The sequence below is a fragment of the Lethenteron reissneri genome, unplaced genomic scaffold, assembly GCF_015708825.2.
Source record: "Lethenteron reissneri isolate LAM-NWPU_2019-01 unplaced genomic scaffold, ASM1570882v1 scaffold_1639, whole genome shotgun sequence".
In the NCBI taxonomy this organism is placed as follows: domain Eukaryota; kingdom Metazoa; phylum Chordata; class Hyperoartia; order Petromyzontiformes; family Petromyzontidae; genus Lethenteron; species Lethenteron reissneri.
In genome coordinates, this window is record NW_026891376.1 from 1,107,391 (window position 1) to 1,129,562 (window position 22,172).

The window sequence follows — 22,172 nt, forward strand, 5'->3', positions numbered from 1 at the left end:
ACCTTGGTATCTTGTGTTGCCTCCGTAACGTCGTGATTTAATTTAGTTTTCATTTATTTTATTTTATTGATTGTTTTTCCTACGTGTCTTTACCGAAAAAAAACAGAGTATATATGTATTGTTCACTTTATTTTCAACATTGATGCTTTTATGTATTTACCACTTTATTTTTATGTTCTGTAGACCTAATATTGATCCACTGATGTTTTTTGTATAGTCATGTGACATTATGCTCATATTATCTATTGATAATCACAGCTGTGTGATCAGGAAAGATGTTGAGCCTCAGAGTGCCTGAACAATTTAATGACATCAGATAGTCAAATAAACCACTAAACAATTCCACATATATTATTGGTTCTTTCGGTAAAGTCACGAAGAAGGGAAATAACAAAATAATACAAATATAAAACAATACAAAATTCCCACGACGTTTCGACTGCAACACAAGCAATCATCATCAGGTGTGAAATCCACAGCAAGAAAATTTGAAAAAAGTGGCGTTTTTTCTAACGTCAGCACCACAGACAGCGATTTGGCAGTTATCCAGATGGACGAATCCATCTATGTTCGGAAAAGAGGAGGGGGGAGCAGAAAATGGAATACGGTCTGAAAGTCACTGTAAGCGTGAACACAATCAATTAAGACCTGAAATGGTTTATCAAATCCTTCCAATGATCGCTAAGCCAGAATCCATCTTCTCGATTGAAATTGTCTCTGTTTGTATATGTGAATAGCCTCATGAACGAACCTCTCATGGTAGCCAGATGGCTTGCAGAGAACCTCTGTCTTGGAGAAATCACATATAGTTTAGGAACCTGATTATTGTTCTGTACTCTGTAGATCAACTGGTTGGCCTGCTGGTCAATCACTGTCACACAATTTACTGTTTTACCCACCACCCGTGCCTCATAAGCTCTTAGTATCAGACGTGCACAGTATTTTATATAAAGATTCTAGATTTGAAGCGTTTGTGGCTGCAAGGATTCATAATCTTAGGTGTTTTCGGTAAAGTCACGTAGGTAAAACATTAAAATTAATAAAAGTAAAATAAAATAAAAATCACGACGTTTCAGAGGCAACACAAGCTTCCGTCTTCAGGTGGAACCGTCACAGCCATGACAGCTGTATCAAGTAAATGAGAGGTTGCAAGAGCTACCACTCCGTATATACAATGGTTGGAGAGGGGGGAAGGGCCAAGTACGGCACACTTTTTATTCATATGGTAAGGTGAGGCTTAAGAGGGTGAGCCTTTGTTATGGAGAGGTACGGTTTGTGACTAAGCCTGGCCTACATAACACCCACACAGATTCCTACTTGAAACCGGATTCCCACCACCACCCATCTCAAAAGAATTCTCTCATCAAAACGCTATACCACAGAGCCCATGGCATTTCTGACCAATACCACCTGGCCGGTGAATTAAGACATGTACATCGGGCCCTCAGGATGAACGGATACTCTGACCGCACTATCCGCCAAGCTGTTTCTCCCACCACACAGAGACAGCCGCATGAAACTCCGACCAAAACTATCACGTTACCATACATAGCAGGCGTGACCAAAAAGATCTCCAAAATTCTAAACAAACATAAGATCCAAGTCCGATTCAGTACAGTGCATAAAATCCGTGATCTGATTCCATCTGTGAAGGATGTCGTTCCTGACTTACAGTATCCTGGAGTCTACAAATTGAGTTGCATTTGTGGTGATTGCTACATTGGAGAAACGAAACGTCATGTTTCTGATCGTGTCCGCGAGCACAAGTCAGATCTGAAACACGGCAGAACTGATTCTTCGGCCGTTGCCGATCATTGCTACAACTCGGTGGCCTCTCATGAAATTGTCTTTTCCGAGACCAAGGTTCTCTGCAAACCTCCGGGCTACCATCAAAGGTTTGTACACGAAGTCATACAAATATACAAACACAGACGTAATTTCAACCGTGATGATGGTTATAAACTGAGTAATCATTGGAAAGATGTGACTAACCATGCAAAACAGATTTAACTACACTTATTTGGCCAATCTTATTTGACAGACAACTATTACAGGTTATTGATAGACAGCCAGGCTTGTTTTACCATGTTTAGTTGTTTCTTTTTTCACACTATTGTTATGTAGGCCAGGCTTAGTCACAAACCGTACCTCTCCATAACAAAGGCTCACCCTCTTAAGCCTCACCTTACCATATGAATAAAAAGTGTGCCGTACTTGGCCCTTCCCCCCTCTCCAACCATTATATATACGAAGTGGTAGCTCTTGCAATCTCTCATTTACTTGATACAGCTGTCGTGGCTGTGATGGTTCCACCTGAAGACGGAAGCTTGTGTTGCCTCCGAAACGTCGTGATTTTTATTTTATTTTACTTTTATTAATTTTAATGTTTTACCTACGTGACTTTACCGAAAAAACCTAAGAATTATATAAAGATGTTTTCATATTAATGCTGCAGTGACTCGGAGGCCTTAAATATACCCCTCACGCCATATATATCCAGTGAATGGGCTCTCATCCACAGAGCCCAATCAATGCATGAACTCCAATTTAGAGAAACGTTGTTGTCCTATTACAACAGTATTTTCATAACAGCGCAACCTTGTCCGGCTATCAACATGGGCACGTGGGAGCTCTGGTCCTTGAATACAATGGTCTCGGTGTGTCAATGACGCCTCCCCTGTTTGAACCAACTGGTGATGTCTGGCTTCAGTGCTTTTTTTCGCCAGTCTGTATGTGCTGTCCACTGTCTCAGTGGTGATTATCCATATCTGTCCACTCTAAACCCATGTCTTCACGATGTACTCGCTTTGATTTTGTAATGTCTATATGGGTTGATGGAGCAGAAGGTTGACTTCACAGTAATACAATCTAATGGTCAAGGTAGAACAGATAGACGTGATCGTGCAGTGCTGTTTCATAGTTCTTATATCTTGGACGTTAATTTGGTGTATTGTTGTAGATATCTGTACTTTGCCCTCTTGCAAAAAAACGCTTGTATGGATATAGTTGAGGACAGTTTAACACGGAGGCTATCGTGACCAATATCATTCATAATACAGGTTTTTTGTTTGGGTTAGATCACGTAAAATAATTGTGTCGTTAAACCCACCACCACCCGACACAGCCAATTAGTAAGGTTTGTCACGCAAACAGATCATGCTAATTCGTTACTGCAGGGGAGCGCTTCGGACGATCAATGGTGTCTCCAACCATCACCATGTAACAACACCCGCAAACACAAAAAAGGCTAGGTTCAGCCAATAACTAATATGGCCTGCCGAGTGCGTCAACCAACTGATGGTGTGGGAGTGTGTGTGCATGGGGATCAGGAAAACCGAAGAGTATTTGATCAAGTCCTTGTGGCCAGGGCCCCGGGGGAATTTGCAAATGTCCCGTCGAACCCGGATCCTCACGAAGAGCAGTCGGCTGGGCAGACGGGCTCTCCTCTCCCGAATCCAGTGGAGATGGCACAGGTGGCAGCTTGGGGGAAGTTAAACACGTTGCACCTTCGGGTATAGTGGAGTGGAGAACGGTCAGGCGGATGATGGCTGTGGACCGGGGAGGCGTCGTTGCGCTACGCGGCAGCCCGACGAGACGTGTCTCGGCAGGCCACAGTTGTAGCAACACTACGAGTCTGCTCCCAGGACGAGTAGAGGTCTCCCGCCATCGTTGTTGTTCATCTCGTCGCACTATGCCATCCCCTCGCTATCCTCCGCTTTGAGTTCAAGCACAGGTTTGAATCGATGGGCTCCACATCTTCGGGTGTGTCCTGCGCCTCACGAGGCACGGTACACGCCGCCAACCCCTTATGCCGTTGCAAGAGCATGTGCGCCTTGATGCATCTTGCATCCTTGAGGTAAGACAAGTCGTCTTCATCGACAACCGGCAGGATGATGTTGAGGTCCTTTGCCAACGTCAACAATCTCTCGAGGACCAGCAGGTCGACTCCGTCGTGGTCCATCTTCGGGAAGGCAGCCTTTGCTAGCGCCAATATTGAACTATGAAAGGCGAGGGGTGTTTCGGCCTCCCCCCTCCTCCGTGTAGCAAACTTATGGTGCATATTTGACGGCGGTTCGTAGATTGCCGCCATTTGCGCAAAGGCGTGATATAACGTGGCCCTCTCTGATGGCAGGATGGTGAGAAACGCCGCCAAGGCATCGTCGTCAAGTGCAGCGGGCAGTGCTCTCAGTGCCTCTGCCTCTGTCCACCCCGCCAAGTCACAATTCATCTGGAACCGGCGTTTGAAGGAACACACAGTTGCCTCTGGTGGATGTAAATTATTTAACAAAGGGCAGTCTTCGTCTGAGAGATGGAATGTCCACATGCGAGATCAACGCAGTCTCAGATTTGGCAGGCTCTTCGATCTGCTAAGCCATCAAAATGGCGGCCGTTTGCGTGGGCTGCATCATGAAGGTTCCCCATAGGCGGGAAATAGCGACGGGATGTTCAGTGTTACGCGGCTCCTGTTGCAGTCTCCTCCACCACTGGCTCTTCGCAGTGTAGCCTCGCAACGATCGACGACATGGCTTGGAGGAGTTATGCGAGGTGGGAGTTAGCTGTGCGGCGCTCCCTCCCCGACAGCGGTGAGCTGTCGCTTGGATGGTCTATGTGATGCTCCGCCGACAGCGCCTCACTCACTTTTTTTTAGCATTGCCATCCCCGGGGCTGTTTGAGGGATAACTTCGTCGTCTTCATCATCCGAGGTCCTGGTATGTAGTCTGCGTCGCGTAAACATAACCTAACTCAGCTAGCTTACTAATAAAATAATGTTTGGCCACTGAAGACACCAGTGGTAGTGAGTTCAACTGAGTTGCAGACGTACTCTTGGAGGCAACACATGTATTTAACACCAACATAAAACTATGACGTTTCCATCGCAACACAAGTGATCGCAACATAACACACTTGTGTTGCGATCGAAATGTCGTAGTTTTTAGTAGGTTTTCATTATTTTCTTTGAACCTATTTAAGACCCAAATAATATGAATTCCTGCAGCCACGACAGCTTTAAGTCAAGACTCTTCTTTAACTTATAAGATTTGATAAGATCTGTCGAACGCTGGTTGATTTAGTCACAGGCGAATGTGTGTAATGTAATTTGGAATAGCGCTCAAGAAGGGCAAAAACATATGTCACAAATTTAGTCGAGTCGTTCTTTTCACTGGAAACATTCCAGAAGCAGAATTTTATATGTTAGGCCACCCAAATTGTAAATTAGTTAGACTATTTCATGTTTGGCCTATATAACGTTTATATCTGGATGTTTGAATGCTGCTCAAATTGAAAATTATCAATATACTGTACCTACGTAGCATCCATATAGTTTTATGGAGATGTACTTTGACTTAACGTTCCAAACTAGCTTCCCCTCCTGGTGCTGTGGTGAGTGGACACCGGCCACTAGAGTGTGGCTGTAGACTCGATTTGAATGTCCACCAATGTGCTTAATGGGGTGGTGACGTGGAAGAGCAAGAGCACGTGGTCTTCCCTGTTAAGTATGAAAACGTAACAAATGTCATCAAATTTGCAACATAACGGTAGTAAGTATCCTCACAGTCAGAATATCAGCAGCAATATCAGAAACAACCTTCAAATCATCAAAGCCAAAATGTTAATCGGATCATCGCTGAGCATCATGCAGCTAAACATTGAAGGGAAATATCATGAAATAAAGACTACCTCACAAAGGCGCTGAAAATCGATTCATATTGAAGCAATCGTGCTCCAAGATACACGCATGGAGGATGAGGGCGACCGTTTCAAGATCAATTAATACATTCCCTTCACTGCAAAATATAAATGCCAAGCATGGAATCGCTACTTATGTCAAGGACGACCTTCAAACATCTCCGTAATATATATCAACATCAGCGGCACCACAGTGGTGAATGTGTACAAGGCGCCAAGCATGGAATGGCCTTGCCCTGCACTGCCACCACTACACCTGACAGTCCACATTGGGGACATCAAGATAGATACACCCTGCAAGTGTGAATCTATACAACTCGTTGACCTAAAAGTAAACGTATAAAAGGTTGCATCGTGCGTTAAATAAATTAACTTGCTTTGACGTGAATGGATAACCAGGATGCAGCTACGTTTTGTATTTGTCGAGCTCAGTACAAACAATCAGAGAAGGTTGCGATGGCACCACCACTGATCCGTGAACGCGTCATGTTAAACAACCCAAAGAAGTCGGAATCACGAAGGGAATCCACTCACTTCTTCTTGGTTCTTTCGGTAAAGTCACGTAGTAGGGAAGTAATAAAATAATAAAAATAAAACATAATAAAATAATTATTTTATTATGTTTCATTTTTATTACTTGGTTCTTTCGGTAAAGTCACGTAGTAGGGAAGTAAAATAATAAAAATAAAACATAATAAAATAATTATTTTATTATGTTTTATTTTTATGGTGAATGTGTACTTGGTTCTTTCGGTAAAGTCACGTAGTAGGGAAGTAAAATAATAAAAATAAAACATAATAAAATAATTATAAAACATAATAAAATAATTATTTTATTATGTTTTATTTTTATTATTGTATTACTTCCCTACTACGTGACTTTACCGAAAGAACCAATAAGATGAATCCCTGCAGTCACGAAAGCTTTAAATCGAAATCCACTCACTATTGTAACACACGAGGACACGCACATAGTTTATGACTGTACGGATCTGAATTCAGTCTTATCGCCATGAAAACACCTGCAATAAAAAAAAGAGTGTGGGTAGCAGGGGAGTTAGCGGGGGGGGGGGGGGGATCGGAGAGCGTTGCGACAAGGGGTATAGAGTAAAATTAGAGGAGGTGAGAGGAGCAGGAAGCCAGGTGTTTAAATAGCGGTAGCGGACAGACACGGAAACCCGGGACCTTCAGAGGCAAATATGTGCACGGTGAACATCTTCAGGCTCCTGCTGGTCCTGCTGCTCAGTGAGGGTGAGTATCTCGCAGACTCACAGACTCACACAGAAAAAGACAATCGTTCTAATATAGCCTTACCGGTGTTGCACGTGAGCGGGTATCGAATTTCGATTCATAGCACAGAGTGCTAACCGCTACTATATCGCTCTCCCCAGACATTAACACACTAAGACATACACACAGACAGATTCAAACGCAATCACACACATACACTGTGTCATATATATACAAATATACTAAGTAACTTGCACATACACATACAGACACTCACACACCACTTAATTTCTCAGACTCATACAAACGACACGAACACAGAGAAAGACTCAAAACAACTTACACGCATACAAACAGACACTCACAATGACAAAGATTCCCCCATATAGCCTGTAACAGACTATTGGAGCAAGTGCTGTTAGTGAACACCTATGGAGGCCGGCACGGCACACGAGGTGGTGGGTGGCCAGTACCATGGCGATGTTTACACACAACACCAGGTACTCATTTGAGGCTGAGTCGACCTTGGGGAGGTCCATGACCGGTTCAAAAAATCGTCACTGGTGTTGCCCGTGAGCGAGAATCGAACTCGGGTCATCAGGTTTGTAGCGCAGTGCGCTAACCACTACAATACCACTCCCCACTAGACATACACATATATTGACACAAACATGGAATTCTGATTCACCCCATAAGCACTTATACATGGAGTTGGCGAAACATCGCAATATATGACCACAGAGCTTGGGAAATTGTTGGAGATTGAGTGTTACCTTTCCTGCACGCATTGGTTTTCTCCGGGCACTCCAGTTTCCTCCCAAATGTATAAACACGAATTTAAAGAGTTCGTCCAACATACAACTATAGGACCTTGCGTAATTATTAACGTCGGTACTGGTTGCTCTTCGCACTTGTCTGTTGTTCCCCGCACCTCTAAATCACCCTCTCTTTAATAAATAAAAAAGCGGGTTACACATTCTGAATTATGAGATTAATATCGTGTTGCTTTCTCCGTGTCCCAGGTCTTATCTCAGCCCAGGAGGATGGAGCTGTGTTACGGCGCAACCTGAAGCTTCAAGGAATTAAAATTAACCTCCAGCAGGGCCGCATCGTCAACGGTGAAGAGACGGCACGCAACAGCTGGCCCTGGCAGGTGAGAGTACACCCCCACCCCCAAACCTCCGGTGTGCTGCGTGGTGACATGGCCCTTTATTAATGCTACCCCTATACCCTCCCTTTGATGCTGCTAATCCTGCATAATGCACGGGCATAATATGATTTTAAACCCCCGCCCACCTTCTACGCATTTCACAAGTAGTACTAATCGCATATTTGCATTTCCCATAAATATGCTAAATTACTCTTGATATGCAAATTCTTTTGTCAAGGCACTCTCCCCCCCTCCAACCCAGCTTAAATAGACGCTCCAAGCCTGGGGTGTGTCATTTAGACTGTCTGCTCGACAGACCTGTTCTTCACCTGAGGACGGCTGCTTGCGTTGTGGCCGAAACGTCGTGAGAATTATTTATTATGTTTTATTTTTATTATTGTATTATTTCCATTCTACGTGACTTTACCGAAAGAACCAAGAAGATGAATGGAATTGATGTGTTGTATATACAGTAGGGTGGGTAGAATAATACATAGTGTAATATTACAATGTATAGTCGAAGGTATAGGGTGGTGTATAGTAATACAGTATATAATTTAATGTTGGGTTTGTCTATGGCAGTATATAGTACGGGGTATACCCGTGTGATGTAAGAGAATAAAGTTTAGCTGGAAGCATATTATATTTTTTGCGACATAGAATTGTAATGTATTACTTACTGTTAGTAGCTCAGCTTATTGAAGAGTATATTTAGTATACTGATGATACTATGTAGTTTATACTTTAGTTGTTTACGTGGTGGTTTAGTTACTGCAGCTACATACTATTAACATTCCTTCCCTTTATTAATGCTACCCCAATCCCCTCCCTTTGATGCTGCTAATCCTGCATAATGCACGGGCATAATATGACTTTAAACCCCCTGCCCACCTCCTACGCATTTCACAAGTAGTACTAATCGCATATCTGAATTTCCCATAAATATGCTAAAATCCTATTGCTATGCAAATTATTTTGTCAAGGCGCTCTCCCCCCCTCCAACCCAGCTTAAATAGACGCTCCAAGCCTGGGGTGTGTCATTCAGACTCTGTCTGCTCGACAGACCTGTTCTTCATCTGAAGACGGCTGCTTGCGTTGTCGCCGAAACGTCGTGAGAATTATTTTATTTTGTTTTATTTTTATTATTTTTATTGTTTCCATTCTACGTGACTTTACCGAAAAAATCCCTGCAGTCACGAAAGCTTTAAATCGAAATTTAACTATGTTTCGCTTGAATCCAGGGGCCTGACGACTGAACAGGGTTGATAACCAATAACAAGTGTAAATCAGGAAGCGTTTTAAGGATCCTTAATGGAAGTTTTTGTGTTAGCATAAATATATAAATGTGTCGTTAAAACCTACCACCACCCGACACAGCCAACTAGTAAGGGTTGTCACGTAAACAGAACATGCCAATTCGTCACTAGTACAGCACACCGGTGTGTTGGAGAGCCAAGCCACAAAATGTACAAACTGAGTACGACGTTTCGCCAGTAATTACAACTAGCTTCATCAGGTGACAGCAAGATTTGTGGAGAAGTCGTATTGTTTCGTTCCTTATATAGATGCGTAGATGTATTGACCACCCTTCTGCGCTCTTGCACACTGTGGGGGGTGGGAGGATTACTGAGTCAAGGTACATTATGCATGTGCATTATGCGAGTCCTTTGAACTTGTCCTTCCTGTCTATTGTGTCTATTAAAATAGCACTACCAATGGTAATCCCTATTGAAGTACGCTGCCCTTTGTAGGCATTTATTTAAACAATGTATTATTTGATTATTCGCTTCCACGCAGCACTAAAACGGAAGCTATCTGAATGGTTAAAGTTATTTTGATTTATTTTAATTTGGATAGATTCTCGAATTAGTCTTGGCCAGTCGTAGCTAGTTTTACACAAAACTTCAACATTATCAAAATCAATTGAGTGTCCTTGTTGGCACGCGTGTTCTGCTACTGCTGACAGTTGCATTTGGGAGAATTTAATATTTCTCTGATGTTCTTTTAGTCTCGAGCTGATCATTCGTCCTGTTTGCCCAACATAACATTTACCACACGTGCAGTTATTCCTGCACTTACCTTCTGTTCATAGCGTTGGTAATACATCTTTAGTACAGAGATATTAATTTTTGCAATTTATGTACCATGCCAAATCTGACTCGGATCTTTTGTTTTTCAAAACATCTGGCGAGTTTAATAAATGCCTACAAAGGGCAGCGTAATTAAATAAGGATTACCGTTGGTAGGGATATTTTAATTAATACAATAGACAGGATGGACAAGTTCAAAGTGGTCGCATAATGCACATGCATAATGTACGTTGGCTCAGTCCATCCACCATCCCACACATTGTGCAAGAGCACAGAAGGGTGGTCATACATCTACGCCTCTATATTATATAAGGAATGAAACAGTAAGACTTCTCGACAAATATGGCTGTCACATGATGAAGCTAGTTGTAATTACTGGCGAAACGTCGTACTCGGTTTGTAAATGTTGTGGCTTGGCTTTCCAACACATGGTGTGCTGTATGAGTGACGAATTGGCATGTTCTGTTTACGTGACAACCCTTACTACTTGGCTGTGTCGGGTGGTGGCGGGTTTTAATGACACATTTATACCCAAAAACCTCTATTCTGGCTGACATTGGTCGCGAAAGCCTACGTGTTTTCAGGATCATTTACCGTTTCTCAATATCAGGAACCCATTACCGATGCCAATGTAATTTTGGTAATAAATGCACTTATTGTGAGTGGTAATATTGTTTAAATTGCCGCGCTAGGAGATGGAATAGAATTGATGGCCCGTGGATGGCAGGTTCTGTTTGCTAACCTTTACATGGTGAATTATTTTAGTGCTGGTTTTTCATCGCCAAGTTTTGCTTAAATACCCCTGTGAGCAAAGTGACCTTTTTATCTAGGCTAAGTTCATGGTCACAATTTAAACCTCATACTCGAGTTTTGTTTATAGTTTAGAGATGTATCGCTGCCCTCAATTACAGACAGATGGACAGAGCTAAAAAGTTAATACTTCATTGAATCTTAATCAAAGCTTGTTAAAATTATTTGTGCACCAAACGCAATGCATGGTTTAAGCTGCGTCTCACAGCCGCTTGTGTTGTACACGTGTACACATCATGCAGATTCCGTACTTCTTCCTCTTTTTTGTTAACACAGCTGCTAAGCACAGACACAAAGTCCCAACATATCAAGAGGTCAGGAATAAACAGCAGCGTGAACGAGTTTTTTGTTTTGACCAAGGTTGTTATTATAAGCGCTTGGAAGGAGAGACAATTATGGGAGGGAGTTCCAAAGAGGAATGCGAGCGAAATAGCAAAAAGTGTTGTGGGGGAGTGGGTCAGTGAATAGGTGAGTGAGTTAGAGGGTTGTAGGAGCTAGTGAGTGAATGTGTTTTTATTATAATACGATCATCTTCTTTGGGTCTTTCGGTAAAGTCATGTAGATAAGTTAAAGTAAAATAACCAAAAATAACAAAAAACTACGACGTTTCGACCGCAACACAAGCGATCGTCATCAGGAAGTAAAAAGAGGGGGAAAGCTGCTGAGGCAGACTATTTTTTAAATGGTTAAAATGGGTGTAGCCCAAGGGTCATAAACGAAGTGGGCAGGGCTGGTGAATTCAGGTTATCTAGTTCAAATTTGAACTAGATAATTTAGACAAGGCTCTCCTAAAACCACACTTAACATTGACGGAAAAAAATGTCTACATCTGATTGGGAACATGTAGATAACAGGACAGCCTCTTCAGCCGCACTCAATGTCAGCTAAATGCAAAGATAACCTGATTTCCACGTTCAACCTCCTTTCCAAGAAGAAGCCTGATCCCCACGTTAAAAAGTTAAATATTGACAAGAATATTATCAATCAGAATAACAGTCTAATTTCTGACAGCCTAAAATCGGTTCTAACTAAAGGGCTAAATTTCGCAGTCACCCATAAACACATCCCAGTTGATGATATAATTGCCCAGGTTGACGTAGACCATAAGGGTTTGGGACACATCACTATAGACGTGGCAAGATTGGAAATTGCTGCAATCCTCAAAAACGCTAAAACACCTATTAGCAACATCAGTAAGGATGAGCGCTTTTAGCTTTCCTAATTAAAAAAGAGAAATTACATCGTCATCTTCTCAGCTGACAAGAGCAATGTCACAGTCAGCATGGACAAAACAATACAATGACAACATTGAGCACCTACTTAATGATGGTAGCTATAAAATAATACAAATAGATCCCACCAACAGCCTCGTTACGAAAACCAACAATATCATCACTGATTCGACATCTTTAATCGAACCAAGCGGTTTTCTTTAAAACCATCTGCTGCCAAACCACACAGATTGTATGGCTTACAAAAATCCATAAACAGGGTACACCCCTTCATCTATCGTCTCCACTATTGACTCACCTACCTACAATTGGCCCGATTTCTGTCTGAGACCCTGCAGCCATTCACTGACAAGACCACCTCACCTGTACTTATCTCAGCTCACTTGGTATCGTTAATTAAGGACATCTCACTATCTCCAGGTGATGTGCTCGTTAGTTTCGATGTGGTCTCTTTTTTACCAAAGTTCCTGTGCCAGCCACCATTGCAATCATTGAAGACTTGGTCCAACAAGGACTGAATGTTCATGTACCGGCCCTGGTGAGACCCTGCCACACCAACACTTACTTCACCTAGAATAGAACTTTCTACAAACAAGTTGAAAGCACCACATTGGGTTCTCCCTTATCTCCAGTTGTAGCCAATGTTTTCATGGAAAAATTTGAGACAGATTCCATCCAGGTATCCACTCTACGTCCGTCCTTGTGGAAGAGGTACGTAGATGACACGTTTGTCATCTGGCCACATGGCCGATCAGCTCTGAACCAATTCCTCAACACATCAATTCCATACACCATCAAATTCACCATGGAGGTGAAAAGGATGGCAAGCTACCATTATTGGATGTTTCAATCGAAAGGAGACCAATTGGCTCAATGGGACACTCTGTCTACAGGAAAGCCACCCGTACAGATGCATATTTAAAACCTGACACCCACTACCATCCTTCCCAGAAGAATTCCATCATCAAAACTCTACACCATAGAGCTCGATGTATTTCCGACCATCATCACCTAGCCAATGAACTGAAACATATACACCAAGCTCTCAAGATCAATGGATATTCAGATTATACAATCCGTAAAGCTATCACCCCAACCATTTGAGGACCCAATCAAAACCATCACCTTTCCATACATAGCAGGGGTCACCAAAAAGATCTCCAAAATCATGAGCAAACACAAGATCCAGGTTCGATTTAACACAGTACATCAAATTCATGATCTGATCCCATCTGTGAAGCATGGGATTCCGCTTCTTGGTTCTTTCGGTAAAGTCACGTAGAAGGGAAGTAATGAAATAATAAAAATAAAACATAATAAAATAATTCTCACGACGTTTCGGCCACAACGCAAGCAGCCGTCCTCAGGTGAAGAACATGTCTGTCGATAAGACAGAGTCTGAATGACACGTCCTAGGCTTGGAGCGTCTATTTTAGCAGCTTAGGTGAAGAACATGTCTGTCGATAAGACAGAGTCTGAATGACACGTCCTAGGCTTGGAGCGTCTATTTAAGCAGCTTATCAAATACATGTTCTTCACCTGAGGACGGCTGCTTGAGTTGTGGCCGAAACGCCGTGAGAATTATTTTATTATGTTTTATTTTTATTATTTTATTACTTCCCCTCTACGTGACTTTACCGAAAGAACCAAGAAGATGAATCCTTGCAGTCACGAAAGCTTTAAATCGAAATCATGTGATTCCTGACATACAATACATACCACAGCATCTACAAACTAAGCTGTGTCTGCGTCAGTAGTTACATTGGGGAAACTAAGCGATATGTATTGGACTATGTTCATGAACATAAGGCAGATCTGAAAAACGGTAGGCCCAATACCTTGGCCATGGCTGATCATTGTTTTAATGTGGTGGGCTCACACAAAGGTACTTTGCAAACCCACTCGCTATCAACAAAGATTCGTTCATGAAACCATCCGCATATACAGACACAGACACAACTTCAATCGAGAAGTCGGGTATAAACTGAGCAATCATTGTGTAGAGGTGGTACGTACCGGGGTGTAGCGAGCCATTACGTAGCCGGTGTCTACATCACGGTCCGTGCATGGGGTGGCTACATCGACGTCCGCATACAACCCCGCCCCTCGGGGGGGCAGAGGGGTATATAGGGCGGTGCGCGAGAGAGCTCGGGGAGTCGTTGGAGCCAGTGAAGAAGGAAGACGGAGTAAGCTAGATAGGACCCTGGGACCCCTAGCCCCGCCGCCCTTATCAGGGCCGGGACTCTGTGTGGCCCAGTGGTGAGACCCTGGGAACCCCTGGCCCGACGTCCTTATCAGGGCCGGGTCCGATGGGCCAGTGGTTGAGACCCGTACCCTGGTTAGGTCGGGTCAGATAGCCTCCTTTAGGAAATACATAGCCGGAGGACCTGAGAGCGTAGCCAGTGTCAGGCACGCGTAGACGTAGGCTGTGTTCCTAGGCTGTATAGCTGACTGTTACTGTAGAGCAGGGGTCCTCAAACTACGGCCCGCGGGCCACATGCAGCCCGCCGAGGACATTTATCCGGCCCATGGTCACTAATTGGGCTGCGCTTGTGAGCACTAATTGGGCTGCGCTTGTGAGCACTAATTGGGCTGCGCTGGTGAGCACTAATTGGGCTGCGGTGGTGGGCACTGATTGGACTGCGGTGGCGAGCACTGATTTGGCTGCGCTGGTGAGCACTGATTGAGCTGCGGCGGTGGGCACTGATTGAGCTGCGGCGGTGGGCACTCATTGGGCTGCGCTGGTGAATGGTTCAATGGGCCAATTGACTGGACTTGCCCCCCCAGGCCTAAGGCTGCCAGCCCTCCCCTGGCTGCGCTAGACTGGCTCTCCCTCCCTCAGCTCCCTCACTTGCCCCTCGGCTCCACTCCCAGTGATATTCCTGTGTGCTGGGGATGTAGATCCCCAGCACACGCACCGCTGAGTAAATGATAGAGGGGTAATAACAGAGTGATCTCTGATCTCTGGAGGGGCTGCCTGCTGTTTTCCCGTGCTGGTCAGTGACAGACAGCCGAGGAGTAGGAAACCCAATTTAAATGACAGTAAGTGCATTTATATTCTGATTGCTATTCAGTTGTATGAGGTTATATGTTGTATGTTGTTTAAGCCCCGGTTCATACTGTTGCGATCTCTGAGCAGTGCGAGTTCAGCCATATGCTTGTATGGCTGAACTTGCATTAGATTTGGAAGAAAAAAAAGGCACATGTGCCTTCTTTTTTCCTGCAGTGGAATCGGATCGCATGGGTCTTCTCCCCCATGCGATCAGATTCCTATGCGAGTTCGCAGATCGCACTGCGATCTGTGAACAAAACTGCAGGTGTAATTAACTTTTTAATGGCACCCGCACCAGTGTGAGCCTGGGGTAAAAGCGGAGTTCCCCCAATCAGACTGCATTGATGGGCAGTGCAGTCTGTATGTCTCTGTGTGGGCAAAGTTATTGCTGGTATATTGTTTTTGTAGCGCTGTATATATATTGGTATTTTACTAATAGCAATTTTGACTCCCTAGGAAACAATGATGTCAAGAAAGAGAAAAGTTGACTCGGAGTGTAGGATATTCAAAGAACAGTGGACTTATGATTACTTTTTCATGCAGTACAAGGAAAGAGCTGTGTGTCTGATATGCCAGAATATAGTGTCTGTGTTCAAAGAATACAATTTACGTCGACACTATGAAACTCAACATAAAGATAAATATGATTGTTTGGTCGGAGAAGTGAGAAAAGATAAAATATGAAAGGCGAGGGGTGTTTCGGCCTCCCCCCTCCTCCGTGTAGCAAACTTATGGTGCATATTTGACGGCGGTTCGTAGATTGCCGCCATTTGCGCAAAGGCGTGATATAACGTGGCCCTCTCTGATGGCAGGATGGTGAGAAACGCCGCCAAGGCATCGTCGTCAAGTGCAGCGGGCAGTGCTCTCAGTGCCTCTGCCTCTGTCCACCCCGCCAAGTCACAATTCATCTGGAACCGGCGTTTGAAGGAACACACAGTTGCCTCTGGTGGATGTAAATTATTTAACAAAGGGCAGTCTTCGTCTGAGAGATGGAATGTCCACATGCGAGATCAACGCAGTCTCAGATTTGGCAGGCTCTTCGATCTGCTAAGCCATCAAAATGGCGGCCGTTTGCGTGGGCTGCATCATGAAGGTTCCCCATAGGCGGGAAATAGCGACGGGATGTTCAGTGTTACGCGGCTCCTGTTGCAGTCTCCTCCACCACTGGCTCTTCGCAGTGTAGCCTCGCAACGATCGACGACATGGCTTGGAGGAGTTATGCGAGGTGGGAGTTAGCTGTGCGGCGCTCCCTCCCCGACAGCGGTGAGCTGTCGCTTGGATGGTCTATGTGATGCTCCGCCGACAGCGCCTCACTCCCTTTTTTTTAGCATTGCCATCCCCGGGGCTGTTTGAGGGATAACTTCGTCGTCTTCATCATCCGAGGTCCTGGTATGTAGTCTGCGTCGCGTAAACATAACCTAACTCAGCTAGCTTACTAATAAAATAATGTTTGGCCACTGAAGACACCAGTGGTAGTGAGTTCAACTGAGTTGCAGACGTACTCTTGGAGGCAACACATGTATTTAACACCAACATAAAACTATGACGTTTCCATCGCAACACAAGTGATCGCAACATAACACACTTGTGTTGCGATCGAAATGTCGTAGTTTTTAGTAGGTTTTCATTATTTTCTTTGAACCTATTTAAGACCCAAATAATATGAATTCCTGCAGCCACGACAGCTTTAAGTCAAGACTCTTCTTTAACTTATAAGATTTGATAAGATCTGTCGAACGCTGGTTGATTTAGTCACAGGCGAATGTGTGTAATGTAATTTGGAATAGCGCTCAAGAAGGGCAAAAACATATGTCACAAATTTAGTCGAGTCGTTCTTTTCACTGGAAACATTCCAGAAGCAGAATTTTATATGTTAGGCCACCCAAATTGTAAATTAGTTAGACTATTTCATGTTTGGCCTATATAACGTTTATATCTGGATGTTTGAATGCTGCTCAAATTGAAAATTATCAATATACTGTACCTACGTAGCATCCATATAGTTTTATGGAGATGTACTTTGACTTAACGTTCCAAACTAGCTTCCCCTCCTGGTGCTGTGGTGAGTGGACACCGGCCACTAGAGTGTGGCTGTAGACTCGATTTGAATGTCCACCAATGTGCTTAATGGGGTGGTGACGTGGAAGAGCAAGAGCACGTGGTCTTCCCTGTTAAGTATGAAAACGTAACAAATGTCATCAAATTTGCAACATAACGGTAGTAAGTATCCTCACAGTCAGAATATCAGCAGCAATATCAGAAACAACCTTCAAATCATCAAAGCCAAAATGTTAATCGGATCATCGCTGAGCATCATGCAGCTAAACATTGAAGGGAAATATCATGAAATAAAGACTACCTCACAAAGGCGCTGAAAATCGATTCATATTGAAGCAATCGTGCTCCAAGATACACGCATGGAGGATGAGGGCGACCGTTTCAAGATCAATTAATACATTCCCTTCACTGCAAAATATAAATGCCAAGCATGGAATCGCTACTTATGTCAAGGACGACCTTCAAACATCTCCGTAATATATATCAACATCAGCGGCACCACAGTGGTGAATGTGTACAAGGCGCCAAGCATGGAATGGCCTTGCCCTGCACTGCCACCACTACACCTGACAGTCCACATTGGGGACATCAAGATAGATACACCCTGCAAGTGTGAATCTATACAACTCGTTGACCTAAAAGTAAACGTATAAAAGGTTGCATCGTGCGTTAAATAAATTAACTTGCTTTGACGTGAATGGATAACCAGGATGCAGCTACGTTTTGTATTTGTCGAGCTCAGTACAAACAATCAGAGAAGGTTGCGATGGCACCACCACTGATCCGTGAACGCGTCATGTTAAACAACCCAAAGAAGTCGGAATCACGAAGGGAATCCACTCACTTCTTCTTGGTTCTTTCGGTAAAGTCACGTAGTAGGGAAGTAATAAAATAATAAAAATAAAACATAATAAAATAATTATTTTATTATGTTTCATTTTTATTACTTGGTTCTTTCGGTAAAGTCACGTAGTAGGGAAGTAAAATAATAAAAATAAAACATAATAAAATAATTATTTTATTATGTTTTATTTTTATGGTGAATGTGTACTTGGTTCTTTCGGTAAAGTCACGTAGTAGGGAAGTAAAATAATAAAAATAAAACATAATAAAATAATTATAAAACATAATAAAATAATTATTTTATTATGTTTTATTTTTATTATTGTATTACTTCCCTACTACGTGACTTTACCGAAAGAACCAATAAGATGAATCCCTGCAGTCACGAAAGCTTTAAATCGAAATCCACTCACTATTGTAACACACGAGGACACGCACATAGTTTATGACTGTACGGATCTGAATTCAGTCTTATCGCCATGAAAACACCTGCAATAAAAAAAAGAGTGTGGGTAGCAGGGGAGTTAGCGGGGGGGGGGGGGATCGGAGAGCGTTGCGACAAGGGGTATAGAGTAAAATTAGAGGAGGTGAGAGGAGCAGGAAGCCAGGTGTTTAAATAGCGGTAGCGGACAGACACGGAAACCCGGGACCTTCAGAGGCAAATATGTGCACGGTGAACATCTTCAGGCTCCTGCTGGTCCTGCTGCTCAGTGAGGGTGAGTATCTCGCAGACTCACAGACTCACACAGAAAAAGACAATCGTTCTAATATAGCCTTACCGGTGTTGCACGTGAGCGGGTATCGAATTTCGATTCATAGCACAGAGTGCTAACCGCTACTATATCGCTCTCCCCAGACATTAACACACTAAGACATACACACAGACAGATTCAAACGCAATCACACACATACACTGTGTCATATATATACAAATATACTAAGTAACTTGCACATACACATACAGACACTCACACACCACTTAATTTCTCAGACTCATACAAACGACACGAACACAGAGAAAGACTCAAAACAACTTACACGCATACAAACAGACACTCACAATGACAAAGATTCCCCCATATAGCCTGTAACAGACTATTGGAGCAAGTGCTGTTAGTGAACACCTATGGAGGCCGGCACGGCACACGAGGTGGTGGGTGGCCAGTACCATGGCGATGTTTACACACAACACCAGGTACTCATTTGAGGCTGAGTCGACCTTGGGGAGGTCCATGACCGGTTCAAAAAATCGTCACTGGTGTTGCCCGTGAGCGAGAATCGAACTCGGGTCATCAGGTTTGTAGCGCAGTGCGCTAACCACTACAATACCACTCCCCACTAGACATACACATATATTGACACAAACATGGAATTCTGATTCACCCCATAAGCACTTATACATGGAGTTGGCGAAACATCGCAATATATGACCACAGAGCTTGGGAAATTGTTGGAGATTGAGTGTTACCTTTCCTGCACGCATTGGTTTTCTCCGGGCACTCCAGTTTCCTCCCAAATGTATAAACACGAATTTAAAGAGTTCGTCCAACATACAACTATAGGACCTTGCGTAATTATTAACGTCGGTACTGGTTGCTCTTCGCACTTGTCTGTTGTTCCCCGCACCTCTAAATCACCCTCTCTTTAATAAATAAAAAAGCGGGTTACACATTCTGAATTATGAGATTAATATCGTGTTGCTTTCTCCGTGTCCCAGGTCTTATCTCAGCCCAGGAGGATGGAGCTGTGTTACGGCGCAACCTGAAGCTTCAAGGAATTAAAATTAACCTCCAGCAGGGCCGCATCGTCAACGGTGAAGAGACGGCACGCAACAGCTGGCCCTGGCAGGTGAGAGTACACCCCCACCCCCAAACCTCCGGTGTGCTGCGTGGTGACATGGCCCTTTATTAATGCTACCCCTATACCCTCCCTTTGATGCTGCTAATCCTGCATAATGCACGGGCATAATATGATTTTAAACCCCCGCCCACCTTCTACGCATTTCACAAGTAGTACTAATCGCATATTTGCATTTCCCATAAATATGCTAAATTACTCTTGATATGCAAATTCTTTTGTCAAGGCACTCTCCCCCCCTCCAACCCAGCTTAAATAGACGCTCCAAGCCTGGGGTGTGTCATTTAGACTGTCTGCTCGACAGACCTGTTCTTCACCTGAGGACGGCTGCTTGCGTTGTGGCCGAAACGTCGTGAGAATTATTTATTATGTTTTATTTTTATTATTGTATTATTTCCATTCTACGTGACTTTACCGAAAGAACCAAGAAGATGAATGGAATTGATGTGTTGTATATACAGTAGGGTGGGTAGAATAATACATAGTGTAATATTACAATGTATAGTCGAAGGTATAGGGTGGTGTATAGTAATACAGTATATAATTTAATGTTGGGTTTGTCTATGGCAGTATATAGTACGGGGTATACCCGTGTGATGTAAGAGAATAAAGTTTAGCTGGAAGCATATTATATTTTTTGCGACATAGAATTGTAATGTATTACTTACTGTTAGTAGCTCAGCTTATTGAAGAGTATATTTAGTATACTGATGATACTATGTAGTTTATACTTTAGTTGTTTACGTGGTGGTTTAGTTACTGCAGCTACATACTATTAACATTCCTTCCCTTTATTAATGCTACCCCAATCCCCTCCCTTTGATGCTGCTAATCCTGCATAATGCACGGGCATAATATGACTTTAAACCCCCTGCCCACCTCCTACGCATTTCACAAGTAGTACTAATCGCATATCTGAATTTCCCATAAATATGCTAAAATCCTATTGCTATGCAAATTATTTTGTCAAGGCGCTCTCCCCCCCTCCAACCCAGCTTAAATAGACGCTCCAAGCCTGGGGTGTGTCATTCAGACTCTGTCTGCTCGACAGACCTGTTCTTCATCTGAAGACGGCTGCTTGCGTTGTCGCCGAAACGTCGTGAGAATTATTTTATTTTGTTTTATTTTTATTATTTTTATTGTTTCCATTCTACGTGACTTTACCGAAAAAATCCCTGCAGTCACGAAAGCTTTAAATCGAAATTTAACTATGTTTCGCTTGAATCCAGGGGCCTGACGACTGAACAGGGTTGATAACCAATAACAAGTGTAAATCAGGAAGCGTTTTAAGGATCCTTAATGGAAGTTTTTGTGTTAGCATAAATATATAAATGTGTCGTTAAAACCTACCACCACCCGACACAGCCAACTAGTAAGGGTTGTCACGTAAACAGAACATGCCAATTCGTCACTAGTACAGCACACCGGTGTGTTGGAGAGCCAAGCCACAAAATGTACAAACTGAGTACGACGTTTCGCCAGTAATTACAACTAGCTTCATCAGGTGACAGCAAGATTTGTGGAGAAGTCGTATTGTTTCGTTCCTTATATAGATGCGTAGATGTATTGACCACCCTTCTGCGCTCTTGCACACTGTGGGGGGTGGGAGGATTACTGAGTCAAGGTACATTATGCATGTGCATTATGCGAGTCCTTTGAACTTGTCCTTCCTGTCTATTGTGTCTATTAAAATAGCACTACCAATGGTAATCCCTATTGAAGTACGCTGCCCTTTGTAGGCATTTATTTAAACAATGTATTATTTGATTATTCGCTTCCACGCAGCACTAAAACGGAAGCTATCTGAATGGTTAAAGTTATTTTGATTTATTTTAATTTGGATAGATTCTCGAATTAGTCTTGGCCAGTCGTAGCTAGTTTTACACAAAACTTCAACATTATCAAAATCAATTGAGTGTCCTTGTTGGCACGCGTGTTCTGCTACTGCTGACAGTTGCATTTGGGAGAATTTAATATTTCTCTGATGTTCTTTTAGTCTCGAGCTGATCATTCGTCCTGTTTGCCCAACATAACATTTACCACACGTGCAGTTATTCCTGCACTTACCTTCTGTTCATAGCGTTGGTAATACATCTTTAGTACAGAGATATTAATTTTTGCAATTTATGTACCATGCCAAATCTGACTCGGATCTTTTGTTT

General features: G+C 43.2%; 1 protein-coding gene across 1 annotated transcript in view; it reads left to right on the forward strand.

The window, feature by feature from the left end:
• The first annotated feature begins 18,737 nt into the window (after positions 1-18,737).
• Positions 18,738-22,172, forward strand: part of LOC133363053 (chymotrypsin-like elastase family member 2A) — a 68,746-nt gene continuing 65,311 nt past the window's right edge. Inside the window, exons 1-2 of the mRNA XM_061582063.1 lie at positions 18,738-18,869; positions 19,871-20,001. Coding sequence (XP_061438047.1) covers positions 18,818-18,869; positions 19,871-20,001 — 183 coding nt within the window. The 5' untranslated portion in view covers positions 18,738-18,817. The remainder of the gene's footprint in view (positions 18,870-19,870; positions 20,002-22,172) is intronic.